Genomic DNA, 17568 nt, shown 5'->3' on the forward strand with positions numbered 1-17568 from the left:
ATGCGTATTAAGCTCAAGAATGTCAAGGTCAAAACTCAAATTAATTCGAACGGTAATAATGATGAAATATTTTATCAATTCAACATTGTCTAAATATATTTACATGAATTACTATAAACAATAAATATATTTCATATTCAACTTTTGTCAATTTTCTCTTAATTGTGGTTAATTGTGTTGGTTTTCATCAAATTTTGTTCTTGATGCATGATTCGCAGAATCCATGTGTACGTTGTAAGCACCAACATACACAGATAAGTAGTTACATGTGCGACAACCGTACCATTTAAGTATATTTTCACTTCGGTGAACTGGACCATTTACATGAACATTCCAATCCTTTAATCTGTTTGTGGCCAGGACATTTCAAACAGATATATTTCGCACTCATATCCATTTCTGATCGTTTTTTATTACAAGCCTCAACATGTTGTTCGTACTGTTTTTGGATAGGCGTTGAGGCACCACACCCTGTGTTAGGACATTGCATGATAACATATGATGGGCGTGGCCCATTACATGTTTCCACATGTCTATTTAAACTTCCTGACGAAGCGCACCTATATCCGCAATCTTTAGGACAAATGTATGGTTTTAGGCCTTTTAAGATGGCCTTATAGATTTACCAAGATGTCTGTCTGTCCGTCCGTCTGTGCGTCCGTCTGTGCGCACGATAACTCTCTTTAAACAAAAGCTATCGACTTGAAATTTTGCACACTTCATCTTCGGGTCAAAAGTAAGGATGAGTTCGGAGATGGGCATGATCGGTCAAGTAATTGGCCGGTGGGGGTCATTTCCATCCAAATGCGTTGCCCTTAACTACCAAGAACCTTTAGAGCAGGTTAAATTATTTAAGTGTAAGTAAAATATTTGTAGCTTGAGAAATATCTATAGTAATAATTTTAAGTAATTTTAGTATGAAGATTGCGACTGACCTCAAAGCGTTTAAATTGGAGTGGAGTTTCAGAAATTTTAAACCTGGGAGACCCGATAGGGTGACCCGACGGATTTCTAAAATTTGTAGTAGGTAGTTGAAATTTGGAACAAAGGTTGCTAGTGGATTGTAACAGACAAAAATGAATTTAGGTTGGAAAAATTTTAATCTTGATGGACCCTATGGGGTGACCCATACTGATTTTTCAAAATCGTCATATCGAAGTGAAATTTGGGAGAGAGGTTGCAAATGGGTCTTAATGGAACAATATGAAATGAAATTGGTAAAATTTATATCTGATGCGGTTATCCATATCTATTTTTAGAAATTGCGTTAAAAACATGAAATCCGGCACGGTAATACTTACAATTAGTGGCTTCTCATCAAAGAATTTGAAATTAAAAGTTAGCTAACAAGGGATACTTTCGAGGTGATAGTCGTGTCCAGGGTACCACTCATTGGTCTAAATGTTTTTTGATCGAGTGTTTCTCACGGGTTCGGGTTCTTACTTCGGGTTTCGGGTTCGGATCGGGTTTGGGTCCTGCTTCGGATACGAAATTTTTGAACCCGAAACTTTCGGGTTCGGGTTCGGGTCCGAGAAATGTGATCCCAAAATTTCGGGTTCGGGTCGGGTTCGGGTTCCGACTAAGAACCCGAAACCCGAACCAACAAGAACTTTTTGCCACAACGAACACGAAAACATTAAAAAAGAAAATAAAGTGTTAACCAAACTTGCTACGACGGTTATGCTGCAGTAATTCATTAAATAATTCAAATTTTTAATTGTCGTAACTTCTTTTCACAAGTGTCTTCAATTAGTGTTATGGTTTGAATATTAAAATAAAATATATTTTTTATCAAAAATTTGCAAAATATTTAGCTTGAGCTTACTTTAATATTGGAAACTTGAAACTGAAAATCATTTTCAGTTTTCAACTGATTTAAAAATTTCTGAATGTCACGGAAAGCCATTATTCATGGTCGATTTTTTGAGATTGCATTATTATGGTCAAGGAATTAAGAGTTATGTACTTATGCAGAAATGTGCTTAATTATAATTCCTCGGTCATATTTACAGAAGTATTGTTTGTTTGAAACCTTCCAAAGAATTTTTAGCTAAAAAGCCAGTCACCCCTTAAAGTTAAAATATATTCGGGTTTTTCGGGTTCGGGTTTCGGATTTGATCCGCCAGTTCGGGTTCGGATCGTTGCAAACGGGTTTCGGGTTCTTCGGGTTCGGGTTGCCCTCAAGTTTCGGATCAGTGGCATCGGGTTCGGGTTCGGGTTTCGGATTTGCAAGAACCCGACCCGTGAGAAACACTAACCCATCTTCGAACTCGGTCGATGCCCAGATGCATGTCTGTATCAAATTTGGTAAAATTCAGCCTACTCCTTCGAGAGTTATGGAAAGACAGACAGACGGACAGGTCGATTACATAAGCCCTAGTCCGGGCTAAAAATTATATGCCAATCGTTCATTAGAGTCTGGCTTTTATGTAATAATGCCGTCTTAAAAGGCCCCGCAAAGTTGCTTGGAGTAGGTTTTTCTCCTGTATGTGATCTAATATGTACAACTAGCTCCGCAGGAGTGATACAACATTGTGGGCAATATGGACAAGATGTTGCAGTATTTTTCAGCTTAATAAGTTTTGGTGGGTCGAAAATCAGCTTTTGCATATCATCCAGCCTTGGAAACTCCTCTGTTGTTACACGAATTGAACCTTTGATGTTTACATGGTCGGAAAGAAACAACACGTCTTCGTCATAAATTGGTTGGATCGTATGATTAAATTCGTGAAGCTTGTGGCTTATTACAGCATAATCTAGAATAGAAGTTGCAAATCTCTCACCGCTCCATTGAAATCTAGTAAAGACATTGTTGTCCCACAAAATACTATTAAGATTGAGAAAATTATGTCTGGAAAATATTTCTTTGAATTGATTAAAAGCGATGCATCTATAGTCTGATTTTGCCATTGAAGGAACCAAAGTTCGATTGAACTCCATGGCATTAAAGTCGCCAATCCAGACGGCGAATTTGTCTGACAACTTACTACACAGGAACTCTGTTGTTAGGAACCATCTGTGTCTTTCATCATCTCGGATAGCATCACTCGAATGGTGACATGGAAAATACAAGTTTACGAAATATAACCCTTTATCTGCTAAAGGTGATTTCACTTTTACGACCATAATCCTTTCCGGGTTTGATGGAGTGCATTGCAAATTTTCTATTCTTTCTACGTGCATTCCGAGTTTAAAGAAGACACAAACACCGTAACTAAACCACCCTGGTGTTGAACCAGGGATTGAATCATTCAATATACAATTATAGCCATAAGATCTCGCTAGATCTCTAACGTCCTTTACTTTAGAAGGATCCAACTTGGTCTCTTGTATGAAAACCAGATCACTTTCCTTCCAAGTAGTTTCAAACATTTTTAGTAATTTGACCATTGGATTAATTGGTAGTGTAAGACCATTTGCATTCCAAAAATCATATTTCAGGACTTCGTTATTTCTTGATTTAGCCATTTTCTTCAAATATAAGGGATTAACCTACAAAGCAGTCCTTGTTTCAGTCAGATCAACTCAGACTTAACTTCGAAACAGACAAACTATTTCAAATTTTGAACCATACTAAATAGTTCTGGATTTTGAATAGCACAAAGCAATTCTGAATTTCAAACCGAACCAATCAGTTGTGACTTTCTTTGCATAAACCAGCTTTATTAAAGAATATGAAATTAAGTGAACTAATCACTTAATTATAAATTACAAAAAAAAAATAAAAACATAAAAATAAAAACGCAGATGTGAAAAAAATCGTTGAAATACTAGGAGTTCTGCAATTAAAAACATATCGTACGATGGGATTAGTATATACTAATATTTCCTTAATTTTAATTACTGCCATAAAATAACATATTCTTACTATTTCTTACCTTCGGAAAATGCTGATGAAAAAAAGGAGAAAAACGACGACAATCTACAATGGGGTGGATAATGCTACAAATGTACAAAAAATAGTATTTTAGTTAACTTCGCCAACCTGCCAGATTTATTACGAAGTATAACGTTTATTACTTGATCTTGCTCCTCCAAACCGTTTTCAAAAATCAACCAGGTCTGACAAAGTTTGAAGCGTCTTCCGAGAGTTCGAGAGTTCGTGGGTAACAACAAATCTTGAAATACGGCAGCAGCAAGTTACACCTCGTGATGGAAGACCCCATGCTAAGTAAGTATAAATTGATATTCATGTTACACATTGCTAATATACAAACATTTCCAATTACAAAAAATTCATTATAGCAACAATAGCGCCTGGTTTATACTTTCGCCGTTCGTCGCTCAATAACCTGGTTGGGATAGGAACAATTATCCTATCCTTTACATGTTATTGGGCGACGAACGGCGAAAGTATGACCCCGGTGTAAGTGTCAAACAATTTTGAGCCTACATTTTACCAGTGTGAACTGTTTGTGAAAAGGTTAATTGGTAGAATTTCACTGAATTTGCTTACCGTAGAGAATACCACGGGAAACAGCCTTGAAGGCGATGAAGAGGGGAGGAGCACGAACTCGAAAATCTGATGATGTATGGATAGGAGAGTGATAGTTTTGCAGGAGGGGTCAATTGTTATTAATTAAAATAAAATATCTGATTTATTTATCGACACACGAATTAGTAGTTTCTGCATACATCAGGAGCAGTGAATAAGTGAGACGGAAAGTGTGGTGTTGGTGAGTGGTGGTGACAAGTCAAAGAAAACGTTTTACCTTCTCCCCGCCAATCTTTACTAATTTCAACTTTATTTGATTTCCAGCTCGTGTCCGTACACCGAAGAAGAGGCAGCAACCAAGAAAGTCGCTGCACTTCAAAGACACGCCAACGCTGCTGCCCTCGCAGCTACCGCTGCTGCGAAAGCCATTGACGCCACAATTGATTCTGCCAGCGTTATTAAGCCACCATTCGATTCAGGATTCGCCACAGGAATCAAGATCCCATTTCCACCTAATGATGATGCACACATGACTTAGATTATTTTTTTGCGTGTTAATGTAATTCTTGGTATCGACATTCTTTTTCTTGATAATAAATTGGTCCAGAATTAAAATAGAATGAAATTATTTTCTAAAATTATAAAAAAACGATGTGGAACTCCGTCCCTTTTTAGCATTTAGTTAATTAATTATAGTTAATTATTAATTAACACTGAAAGAGAAAATCTGCTGTGGAGCAAACTTTTTCATACCATCGTTGCAAATTCGACAGAACTAGTAACTTTTCTGGCTCTGGGTTGATGATGCTGGCGAGTCCACTCGAACCACGGTTTGAAGTTGGAGTTGAGGAGGATTGTGGACCAACTTCTCTCTTAATTTCCCTACAGCACAACCTCTCCCACCACTGCTTGATTTATTATTGGGCGAAATTAAGGCACAATTAATATGGTCGATAGAGTCTGGTGAACTTTTCGATAACAGTATAAGCACGATAAGCACAAGCGTTGTCAAGCAATCGTGTAAAATAAGTAATACCAAGGTCCTGAATTTATACTTAGTTACCATCTACATAAGGTTACCTCACTTGATGGTAAATTTTGTGACCGAGAGCTTGGGACGAGCTTGGGATTAGTTTGAAGGAGTAAACCTACCAAATCCCCGTCTCTTTAACGGTGCATTCTTCGAAGGAGTAAACCTACCAAATCCCCGTCTCTTTAACGGTGCCATGACGACCCCAACGGCCCTTTTAAGGGCCACCAAATTTTCCAAAGAGCATCGGACTTTTATTAACGACACCACGGTTTATGAGTAACCTTTTTAATGGATTATTTTTGGCTATTTATACTCCTTATTTAGATTCACATGGTCACTCTTTTGGGACGGATGGAGAAGAAACGTTGGAAGAAATTAGACGATCTGATGACCGAGCTGGCCACTTGATTCAAGCTTTAAAAAATGCTAACATTTATGATAGGATCAACCTTATCTTTGTAAGCGATCATGGAATGCAGACTGTTCGACAGACAGACATCATAAATAGGACCCTTATGGCGGATAAATCTTTATATGTGAATTACGGGGGCACACCAGTTTACCACATTGTGCCAAATAATTCTGCAGACCTGGAAGGTTTGTACAGCTCTTTTAAACATGAATCGGAGGGGAAGAACTTTACCGTTTATAAGAAGGCGGAAATGCTGGAAACGTACAATTATGGGACGAACAGACGAATCATCTTCAGAGTCTACAGAATCCACAACGTCCTCGTCTGGTGTTATTTCGGGTGCATTTCAGTTCTTATTTAGTTTAAGTTTTCTAGTTTACCAATTTAGATAACATTACAATCTTTACACAAATCACATCAATTGTTTAAATGATTTATTGTTGTACTAATTCACAATTCAAACAATTCTCCGTAAATTATAATAAGCTGCAGTCTACGCCTAATACCACACCTGAGCGACCTTTTGACGTTTTATTTTTATTACATTTGACAACATAACTTATGTAAAATTTACATTAGAAATATCGTATGGCATTGTATGTTGTTCATTTCAACAAAAATATAAAATTGGTTACTCTATAGTCCTAAAATTGTTCTTAGCCATAAATGAGTTGCATGAACTCCTTCGTTGGGCTGTCTATGGAGGGGGCGAATCGTTTGGGATGATTATTGGCAGGCCTTGTGCTAGGAAAGAATTCTGTGAAAAAATCAGAGTTTGGAGGGGGAAGGACATCTTGCAGAGTGGTGTCAACATTTGCACTAGCACTGGATCCAAAGCTTTGTCCGCCGCCGCCACTACCTTCGGCGAATCCGACACCTGACCCTGTTCTCAATTCATCAATGTGAGTGACGACAACCCTGGCCACGGCCATGTTGGGCACTTCGGAGACCCATTCCTCCAACGTTATCGGTCCAGGGACATCGTCAAACCGGGGATCGAGTGGGTTAATGTTGTTGTTTGAATAGATCGGACGGTCAAATGGATATCCTGATAAATTTACACATTATATTACATACCAACCATTTCTAGCATAATGGTTATGGAATGGTTCCTGACCAGGTTATTTATTTAAAAATCAAATTCCGTGTACTCACCCATGGGTCTTGCGTCTGGGTAACGTTCGCCCACAATGCCGCAGTAAATTGGAGCTGAGCGACAAACAGATCCTCGTCCGCTTTGTGGAACGGCGTCCAATCTGGCGTCAGTGGCCATTACGAACAAGTCGAAGGCCATGCCTGTAGGGGTGCCCTTTGGAATTAGCAAGTGGTGGGGCCAGCCACAACCTGCAAATTTGTGATGGTCTTTTGTAGTCTCTCCTTTCACATTGGACAGTAATCAATGAGCAAAATCTATACCACAATCTGGAGTCTGATTAGCTACGTCGGTTTGAAGTTCTCGGTAACTCTGGGGAAAATCAATGGTTAACAAGGAGTCGGCCGAGTTCCGAACGACTTTGTTCATTCCAGGGTTAACTAAGAAATGGAAAAGTTTAATCTTTAATCTAATCTAGCAATTTAGCAAATATCAAGATCAATGACTCACGTGCAACAGTAAATTTGTCTAAAATAAAGAATCTACGTCTCTGCTCTTCCAACACGTAACGCCGACCCTTCTCATCAAATCTTGGGGCAAGATAAATTCGGAACGTTGCACGTCTCGCACGTTGACTATCCTGTAAAATATTTTACAACAAAATTCGTTTAAAACTATTCTTGTGTCTATAATTGTGATGCAATTATCTTAAATGAATGAATGAATCAAACCACAGTGAATTGATACTGGAAATCGAGATGATCCAGATGTCGTATACTGAAATTTATGCAATAGATTGTAATTTAAAGTAAATTTCTAGTCGAACCTTAATTTATTACCGATTTAACTACTTCATACCAAGTTAAAATGGGTCCTTGTACAGCAGTCCTATTAAAATCGAGACCCCGAGACAAATCTGAAAAACATGGATCAATTCTCATCCCACACACACAGCTCATTCATCTGTCATCATTTCACAAAATTGCTAATTAATTACCAAATTGTCTTTCACCCCAAAATGTTTCCAAACTGTTGGCCGGTAGACCTGGTGCAACCACTTTGATATTGAGAAGTTCCACGCCATCGAATACAAGAGGCCAATCCCCCTATTTAGCAGTAATCAATTTTAAATATCACTCATCACTACATACTAAAGTGCAATTACCCCTGAGAGTTGATAAGGCGGAAGTGTTCGCTTATGAGCTTCATAAATGTCATCCATAAATGTGTGGTAAGGGTAGAAGATAACGTCTCGCATGGCCTAATGAAAGCATTTGACATGATAGGAAGTTGTAATTACTAGTTGATATTTTATAATTTGGTGTATATAATACCGTAGCAGTGTCACCCATCACTCCAGGCGGTAGTCCGAGTTCCTGGACAGGATCCAATACTAAACTGATAAGGACGTGACCCGTGTTGTGGACTCCGTAGTAGCCATAATATTCTGGATTTAAGGAGAAGGCTAAAATAAAAAATAAAATAACAAATTAGATCATAAAACAATTTATAAGGTTATCCTTTACATTAATGTAAATAAAGCAGTCATACCCGACGCTTCTATTACATCTCCGAGCAAATCAATCCCTTGTACGTTATCAATTGGCACTTGCCCTTGGAATGCCTACAAAACACATATATTTTAGATAAATATATCTTTTTTATGTACAGTGCAAGGAAGCATACGCTCAACAATGTTCGGAGTGCAATGGATTCCAAAATTCGTCCAAGATTAATCGTCCTATTGTCGACAGAGACGAAGAAAGGAGCGTCAGGTATGGCGTTGGACATGGTATCAGAGATTGGTACATTTGGGGGTCGTGGAGTCCAGGGACGTCCAGAATTGCTATCACTGAAAACGTCAAAGGTTGAAATTGAAGTTAACTTAATTCAATCAAATTCCACTATTCAAAGTGTCCTGTACATAACAAAGTAATGTTTCTTACGTTAAGTGGGAGTTGTAGGGCTCTCTAAGAATGGTACCCCTTTGCAAATTGAGTGGGAGCACTACGTATAAAATATTAAAGCGTATTACGTAAGAGGAGCAGTTGCGTATCCTTTATATTATATTTTTGAAATATCTATGGAAGTACAATTGCGAATATGTCACCTGGTAATTTTAAAATTGATACTTTAAACCTTTTGTGGATATGGACAAAAAACGCGTTCGGGTGCGGGATATAACACGATTCGCGAACCCGAGTTTGATATATTATAATTGCTTTTAAAAAACGAGTGAATTATCAGCTGAAAGTGAAGGAAAAATACACAATTTCCATCGGAAGATAAACTAAAGATTTGCCGAGTTTTATCACCTTACATTATTATTATACTTGTAATATTTCCCTCCCCAAACTCGTTGCCTAATTCAATTTTGAAATTGATTGTACCTTCATAGGCCAACGTGGCCTCAATAGGACTGTAATAAATCATTCATTAATTCATTCAGTTATTATATTGCCGAATTCTAATTTCTGGGTGAAATGTTGCCCAGATTTCCCACTGTGGACACTGGGTGTATGCCACCGAAAAGTCGCATTTCTGGCTAGTCTGAAATATATATTGTATATATACTATACATTGTTTACATTGTACATATGTACGTTATGAATGATCATGCCATGTTGACAATTTCTAAAAGGTACGTCCAAATTTAGGGCAATGTTATGTTAATAAATGTTATTGGGTTCATGTGTGCGGGTTAGGGTTCAAAGAAACTTTGCGGGTTCGGATTCACACTATCTAGAACCTGATCCAGGTCATAAATTTTCCGGGTTCGGGTTCGCTTTTTTGAACTCGTGTCGAGCACTGGTTTTGCCATCCTTTCGTCATTATCTGTCTAATAGGAATCTAATAAGGAATAAAATAGTAGACTCACCAGGTTGAAGACCATGACACAATCTTTCAGCATGATAACGCTGTAAAACAATACAATCCCGAATAAACAAGTAAAACAATACAATCCCAAATAAACGAATAATTTTTGTTAATTGATCCAGACTTACTGCCAAGAAATCTGAATGCATCCATGCGAATAATTCACCTCGTCTGTCCCGTCGCGGCATATCTCGAGTGAATGGGTAAGCCATATGCCAATACCTGCAAGGGTCAGAAAGAGTCTTGATTATGGACCAAAATGAATTACAATTGAATGGACTAACCAATGGTGAGAGTTGAGCATTACGTCTTCCCTCCAGTACCACAGAGCATTTTCAATTCCATTGTCCCTGCCAACAGATCTAGAGAAAGACGAGATTTTGATCATCATAAGAACAATTAGCCCCGAAGATCAAGGGAAAATATCAAATCTAAAAACTTATTATTACCCATCGACGGGGATGCAATTCTGAAACAAGAGTAAATTATTAGCAATTTCTAATGTCAGTTTATTGCTCGTATGACCTACCCGACTTTGAGGACCCATTGATGCCTGTCGTCTCATTTCCCCTGTCGCCCTGTTATTTATAAGCATACCCGGCATGACTTCGATAATGGCTGGTTTGCGAAGACCTGTTTAGGTAAGTTAAGTGCATTAGTAAATTTGTATTTATAGTTATTATTGCATTAGTTAATTTGCATTATGGAGTGCTCATTAATAACGATAGTCAGACCAACGGCGGTAGCACATTAAAGGCTAATTGCCGAAGTCTTTCGTAAAATACTTGTAAATATTTTACCTTGCATATCCTGTCTGAATACCGACGCTCCGATCACTCCTCGCAGCCATGCATTAGGGTTAACTTCACGCTTATCTCTTAAAGTAGCTGCCATCAATATTGCATCCTGAGCATTGTTCTGTTCTATCAGTAGCCTCATGATTCTCATTGCTGCTCCCCTGAAAATCACAAAAAATTAGACTTCTTTCCTGATCGACTAATTTAAAAAAACAGATTTGCACCAACGCACAATTGAAATTTTGAAAGAATTCATCCTCATTCATACATTGTGCATTCTCAAATTAACCCTTTTATACCACAGTTTTATTTTTATAACCACACAAACAGTTACAGTCTCTAGCCCACCAAGTTCTTCACGTTTGATTGCATACGCCAATTAAATACGGTATGTTTCTACTTAATGATGTCAATGTGTGACGTAGTAATTAACAATGAGTGTAAATACGTGTGTGACCACAAATCAATAAAAAGTAAATAAGTTGAACGTTGATTTTACCTGTGTGATGGGTTTTGACCGTAAAAAAAGTCTTCCCTGGGGCAAATGTTCTGCAATTCGCGTAGAATTGGCAGCTCTTCTTCATTGTCCAGGAATGTGTTTACAATGTCAATTGCTGGCATTTCTCTGGTGTAATCAAACAATGCTGAAAAGCTGCTTTGTAAATCCCCTTGACCGAATTCTGTAGGTTTGACATTTTAATGTAATTTTCATTGTTTGCAATTTTCAGTTGCGTAAAAATTGCAACATAAATAAAATAGTAATTACCTGGGGACAACTCGATATCATTTGTTGTAAATGATCTCGATAATCTGCCGCCGATACCGATATTACTTCGCGCACCTAACGCACGCCCACCACCATCGTCAGGTCCGAATGAGGGCACAAACCCGTTAAATTCTCCGGGAATTTGGCAATTGATGACTGAATGGGAAATTATAACAAGAAATACGAAGATTTTGTGCGTCGTGGATGAGATCCAGCGAATGTTGCTCCACGATATTTTTGTCATTTTGTTCTGGAAAGGTAAGAAATTGTAGTCCACGGAGTCTAATTGGGGACTGTTTGGTTGATTGTTGAAGAGCTTTGTGAAATATAGCGTTCATAATCATAATTGAAACAACAAGGTTTTTGTTACTACCTCACTTTACTATAAAGACATTGCTACAATAATAACAACGACAGCATCTTTGTCAAGCGTTGAAATCAGAATATTTCCTGGTGTATGCATGTAGTTAGTGGTGCTGCATATGCTTTCATGATTATTATTATCTTTCAGCAACAAAGAAACCGAACCACAACTGTCACAAAATATGATGCAGAAGCATCTAATTTAGTGTGAATTAATATTGCGCTCACAATGCTCACAATGAACACCTAATTTGTCTTTATTGAAAATTAGTAGATAATCAGAACAATAAAAGGCGGTGGTGGTGTGCAATTCGTTGCGCAAAATTACATATTCAAAACTCATAAAGTTGATCGTGTTGAGTAAGGTACGCAAAAAATTAACAGGGCGGAAGCTGGTGTTTCCATTAAAAATGTAATTAAACATATTGCCTCCAGAGAAATTCGACATTGTATGCGAAAATCTTTTCTTTTGCCAAAATTTGTCATACACAAACGCAACAGTTTTCAGTCTTCCCTTGAAACACAATGGTCATTCACAACCCAATTGCATAATAATTAAAGTTTATCGAAGCTCTAATAAAGTTAATTGAAACTGACGTTTATATTTACGAGGTGAGAGAAAAACACAAACTGCACAGAAATTACTCTAATGTAAACAATAAATTTTGCAACTTACCGTTAACGCGTGGAAAATCCTTTGCAATGTTAAATCCTAAATAATTTTTTTTGAAATTTAATTTAAAATCACTTCACAATGACTAAAACTCAAGTTTCTGTTGAAATTTGAAAAACCACTCCCACAATCTTCATCGTTTCTGATATTTGACTATTTTCAGTCCCACATTCAGGTATTTATGTATTTAAAAGTATTTTGAGATTTGTATGAAAAAGTTGAAGGAATGCCAACACTTTCAGTCTCAGTCAGAGATGTGCATGAAGGTTTCAACGCCAGAGCGTCATGAAGTGGACTAATGCAGCTCTTTAAGCCATACCACCGTTAAATGAGGAGTGCACAGCGTCTATTAAACCTTTGCCTCTTGTACGCACACCAATAATACGAAATACCAGAAAATGTGAAAATAAGACAAAAAGGTATGTATGAAATATGAATTAAATAAGCAGGCAACCGTGGTTGGTTGGTATGATGTTATTATTAAGTAAGTCTTCTGACTGAGGATTCATATTAGAGCACCTTTATTCCTCTCAATAATTCACGCTTATCTTATTCAACACTTTTAATTCAGACACAATGTTGCAGCCACATTAACTGCATACAAAAGTCGGTAGCAATACATGTGTTATGCACTTTTCTGAGAATCATATTCGTACTTACAACCATGTATGCATGTTGAACTGCAGTCAATTATTATAACAAGTGTTTTGTACCCAAAGTACCCACCACACAACGTACGAGGAGACAATAACAAGTATTTAAACCAATTCTGTAAATTCATATTTGAATTGCATTGATGATGATGATAACTGCATCCAATTAAAAGAAATGCGGTGATGTGACTTTTGTTGAACGGAAACTAGGGAAGTTGAATGAAACGAAATGAAAGGGAAACACGAACAAAAAACACAAAAAATAAATGTGAGACACTTTTCTTAACAGAGGTGGAAATGGCAAAGCAGCATAAAAGACATTCAACGATCCAAGTCAAAGTCCCATCAAAAGAATTAAATAAACGCAAAAAAGCAAACTTTTCTTTCTCTTAATGGCAATTGTAATTCTGAAGCAAGCGGCCCACTCATCGTAATGACCGGCTAAGGATTTGTAATTTTGCTGCTCTAATGTGTAATGTGCATGATCTGCGAGCAAGCTCACGTCATAACAAAAGACGACATTGCAGAATTATAGTAAGTGCACAATAATATTAAGATTAAGAATATTTCTGTCGACTGTAATGCATGTGTAAGTGTATGCGGCTAAAGACAATGTGAATGACAATTGAATGTGTAATATGTCATAATTCAATATTTCCGGTCCTCCGTCCGGTATAAAATTGGCATACGTACATAATTGTGGATGGGAAGTGTTACAAAAGTCTGCATATAAAATTGAAATTTTTTTCTCTCGCCTGCAAACAATTTTTGCAGCATATGATATTTATTCTGCAACATTCTGAGATAAAATCTGTTTTGACGAACACGACTGCATACTATTTTTACCAAAAAGTAGGTACATTACATAGAACAAATTCTGAGTCTCAACTCAGGAATTATTGTTTAATCATTTACACCTCAGGAAAAAATCGTTGTTAAGAATCAGCAGACTTGAACTTCAGTGGGGCAAAAGCCACAAGACTATTTATAATTGTGTACGTGTATGTATGTACATATTCGTACCATGAGTTTACCAGCTCCACATTTTTACAATGCTGTACTCGTATTTGTTACAGTCTCAGTTTTAATTTGAGATCTTTTCAACAGAAACAGAGTGAGTGAGATGCAATGATTGGAATTTGTTATGCCTACCGTTTTGTTCATTTCTCTTTCTACTCATTTGTAAAATACTTTATTCTGTGGATCCACTCCTGCTACTGCTACTTTGTGGAAACATAATATTTGTAGCAGTGGGAGTCTGCATAATGTGTGATGCAATAAGAATCGATGAGATTTTATAAATTATCTTAGCAATCAAGAAGCTGTGTAATACGTATTAGCAACTGGGTTGGGCTAATAAATTAATTTGGACACTGTCAGGTTTAATGCTTAAATTATTTTGTAAGCTCAGGTTTAATGAGAAATTACGCGATCTGGTTAAGGTGGGAGCGACCACAAAGCACTCAACCGCAGCGTTCCTTATTAAAGGTGTCTCTATTATCGCTAGATCTAATATCTGAGGATAATAAACTAATCTGTGTATTAGCTTCGTGTTGAAAAGTGATTGGAAATGCAAGTCGGAAGGAAATTACAGATAGTGTTGTGGTGTTATAAAAATCTGTAAATTCTTATCTTTATTCATGTATATTGGGTACTAATAGCCAGCCAGTAAACAAAATCTGCAAGTATTTGCTAAAACAAAACCAGGTTGCTGCTTATTTGCATTTCCTTAATGTACTTACATAATTAAATTATGTCGGAACTATTTAGTGGGAAACCGTACATGTTTGTTGTGGCTTGCGAGTCTCATTCAATCCAATTAGCGATTGGTTTACGTCTTGCGTAAGCATACAAAATTTGTAATGTCGAAAAGAAATTCGTGATGAAGCCGTGCGGATCGTTGACGGATAATAATAACGCCAATATCTCCACCAGTCCATTTATTACTGCCCCATCTTCTCATTGTGTCCTGTGTGTAGGACAGACAAAAAGCCTTTCACGATTTCTTTTATTCTGCAGACCTTGATTTAGGGAATCGGATATCATGATTTGCTTTGTTTTGACAGCGAGTTACGTTATGAAACCTTTTTGGAGATTATTGGTCCGATAATTAAAATTGTTGCGACTTCTGATGTGCCACCGATAGACGTGTCTATCAGTTTCTAGCTAGCATGACCAATAGAACTCTGCGAGAGGTTATAGTGCATTTCTACTCTAGTCCTAAAAATTGGAAATCTACAATCACAACTGCAGCGTGTAGTTTCGTTTTCTTTCATGAGCATTATACATTCAGTGGCGTGAAGCAGAACAGAACGATGCGTAACTTTACATCAATTCATACGATTTGAGGTGTGCAATTGTTGTGTAGCAGTACAAGATGATCACAAATCATCATTTAATAGAAACTCATTTTGCCTCCACAATTAAACAAACACTTAAACAATAAGGTACTTGATACGGATCGTTGTTGGTAAATAACTTTAATTAGGGAAGACATCTGAAGCATTGTTTCATTTGTGACTAAAAACTCCCAAGATACAATTTGTGTATAGAAATTAGAAGCAATTGCCTTTTAAATTTGATTTAGATTTTTCGAGTGAAACCAGTCATTTATGAAGTTCATTTTTAATTAAGTACATTCCTCTTTACCTAAAAAGCAAAAAAAAAAACGGAAAAAGAGATAACTTTTTAAATCCAGTATTTATAATCAGTCAGCTTCCTTGATGGTAAAGAAGTGAGTGTAATAATTATCACTGTCGACGGTGAAATTTTTAATTTCCAATGATGCACCTTACACTTGCTTCAGGTCAAATTAATACATACATAATTATCTTATCCTAAGAACCAAGTATTTGACCCAAAGTTTTACATGCATGCCAAAACAATACATTTAATAAGATAGTAAATGCGTATTTATAACTTTAGCTTATTGTCCAAATTATTGCAATAATACAAAATCTGAGCAGTCCGTTTAGCAAATGAGCTAAAACGTTGTATCACGACGCCTCCTCCATCTCATATTGAATCGATAATGACGAATCACGAACTATTCAAGCAAATTTTTGAATTTATTTATTCCATAATCTTCAATCTTTTGTCGAATCCTAGTCTTTAATACTTTCGTGATTTTATTTAAAATTGATAAACAAAGGCCACGAAACGTCGACCAGTGAATTGCATTATTTGCAGTGTTTTGGTTGTGTAACCAACTTTTGTTGTTGCTGGTCCTCCTGAGTTAAAACGAGTCTGCTGCACTTGCAGCAGACGAAGAAAATAAATCAAAACTTGTTCTGTATTATTCCCATTTTTGAAATGCGTCCTGTGGTTAGCGGCCAACCATACTCATTTGTCACAAATTTAATTGCAAAAAGAAAGTGAGTTTGATTGGAATTAGTTGATTTGAAACACGAGTATTTGGATGTGGCTTAAAAAAAGCTTCGTATTAAAGATAAAGAAATAAAAAGATTTTAAAAAACTTTCAAAAGTCTTTTGAAGAGTAACCGGAAATAACATTTGACGAATTATTCCCCTTCCGGTCACTCTGCGTTGACCAAAAGGTGCGAGTGAGCAATCTCTGGCTCGTACTTACCGTGTACTTGCCTTCTTCTCTTCAGAGAAGGAAAACGAGAGAATGGCAAAACGTGTGTTCATGATTTTTTGAAATTTTGGATTAAACTATTCACTTGCGGATTTATTTGCATTGAATGACCATTGATAGTTATTACATTATTGTGTAAGAAAACCAAACCTCATTCGCAGAGCTCGTTACATTAGTAGACCAAGGATGCATGGATGGTTCATCAACAATAATGCAACCTAAACTGCAATGCTCTATTTTCTAGATTTGCATGCGATGCAGTAAAGCTATGTCATGTCGACGAATGGAATTTCCTTACAAACGTATCTACATTTGTTCATAGTTCATACGACACATAATTAAATGGAGAGTATGCGGTTTAGAGAACTGCGGAATTACCCATACATACATATTTAAATGCAGTATTATTGGCGAAGTAGAAATAGATGCCTGTGTGCCTTCAGGGAAGTTTGCTAGATAGTTTCATTCATATGACACAGATTTAATTTAATTGATAATCCTTGTTCTAACTGAAATTCGTTTCTCGCTCTGAAAGTCTTGTGTTTGTCTACCTGTCAATAATAATAATGTGCTGAATGAGCAAATTCCCACGGACGAGGGCAATTAAATTGTGATATAATTCTGGTGAGAAACATTATCTAATTGATGATCCTACGCGATACACTTTAAAGCAGCCAACCTTTCTCTTTCAAGATAAGAAAGTTTGTTCGTGTATTATATGAATGTTTACATAGTTCACACTAAATAAGCTTTGCTCAGTCATTCAACTGCTGTGTGTAGTTTTCATAATTCATTAATAAATAAATTAAGGAAGGTTGAGTGCTGAAAATAACTTGTAGTCTTTTATCTGCATGTATTACCACTGTCA

General features: G+C 36.8%; 1 protein-coding gene and 2 long non-coding RNA genes across 3 annotated transcripts; 1 reads left to right on the forward strand and 2 right to left on the reverse strand.

Annotated features, from left to right (window-relative positions):
- Positions 1-3321: 3321 nt before the first annotated feature.
- Positions 3322-4562, reverse strand: LOC118434869. The gene is made up of 4 exons (XR_004834320.1): positions 4457-4562; positions 4021-4167; positions 3879-3942; positions 3322-3779 (listed from the first exon to the last, which is right to left on the reverse strand). It is a non-coding gene; the product is annotated as an uncharacterized LOC118434869 (long non-coding RNA).
- On the forward strand, positions 4050-5023 carry LOC118434870. Its single transcript, XR_004834321.1, has 3 exons — positions 4050-4171; positions 4462-4676; positions 4760-5023. It is a non-coding gene; the product is annotated as an uncharacterized LOC118434870 (long non-coding RNA).
- Positions 5024-6297: 1274 nt separating this feature from the next.
- LOC110846698 (hemocyanin B chain) lies at positions 6298-12776 on the reverse strand. Its single transcript, XM_022093522.2, has 21 exons — positions 12453-12776; positions 11414-11663; positions 11147-11327; positions 10651-10808; positions 10380-10483; positions 10300-10319; positions 10135-10212; positions 9979-10072; positions 9852-9891; positions 8920-8980; positions 8660-8825; positions 8525-8597; positions 8308-8438; positions 8139-8234; positions 7971-8079; positions 7832-7889; positions 7705-7750; positions 7484-7613; positions 7297-7413; positions 7036-7224; positions 6298-6928 (listed from the first exon to the last, which is right to left on the reverse strand). Exons 2-21 carry the CDS (start codon positions 11655-11657, stop codon positions 6537-6539), a joined length of 2487 nt encoding a protein of 828 aa, XP_021949214.1. The 5' UTR covers positions 11658-11663; positions 12453-12776; the 3' UTR covers positions 6298-6536.
- Between the last annotated feature and the right edge of the window lie 4792 nt (positions 12777-17568).

This window comes from Folsomia candida, unplaced genomic scaffold, assembly GCF_002217175.1.
Source record: "Folsomia candida strain VU population unplaced genomic scaffold, ASM221717v1 Fcan01_Sc003, whole genome shotgun sequence".
Taxonomy (NCBI): Eukaryota; Metazoa; Arthropoda; class Collembola; order Entomobryomorpha; family Isotomidae; genus Folsomia; species Folsomia candida.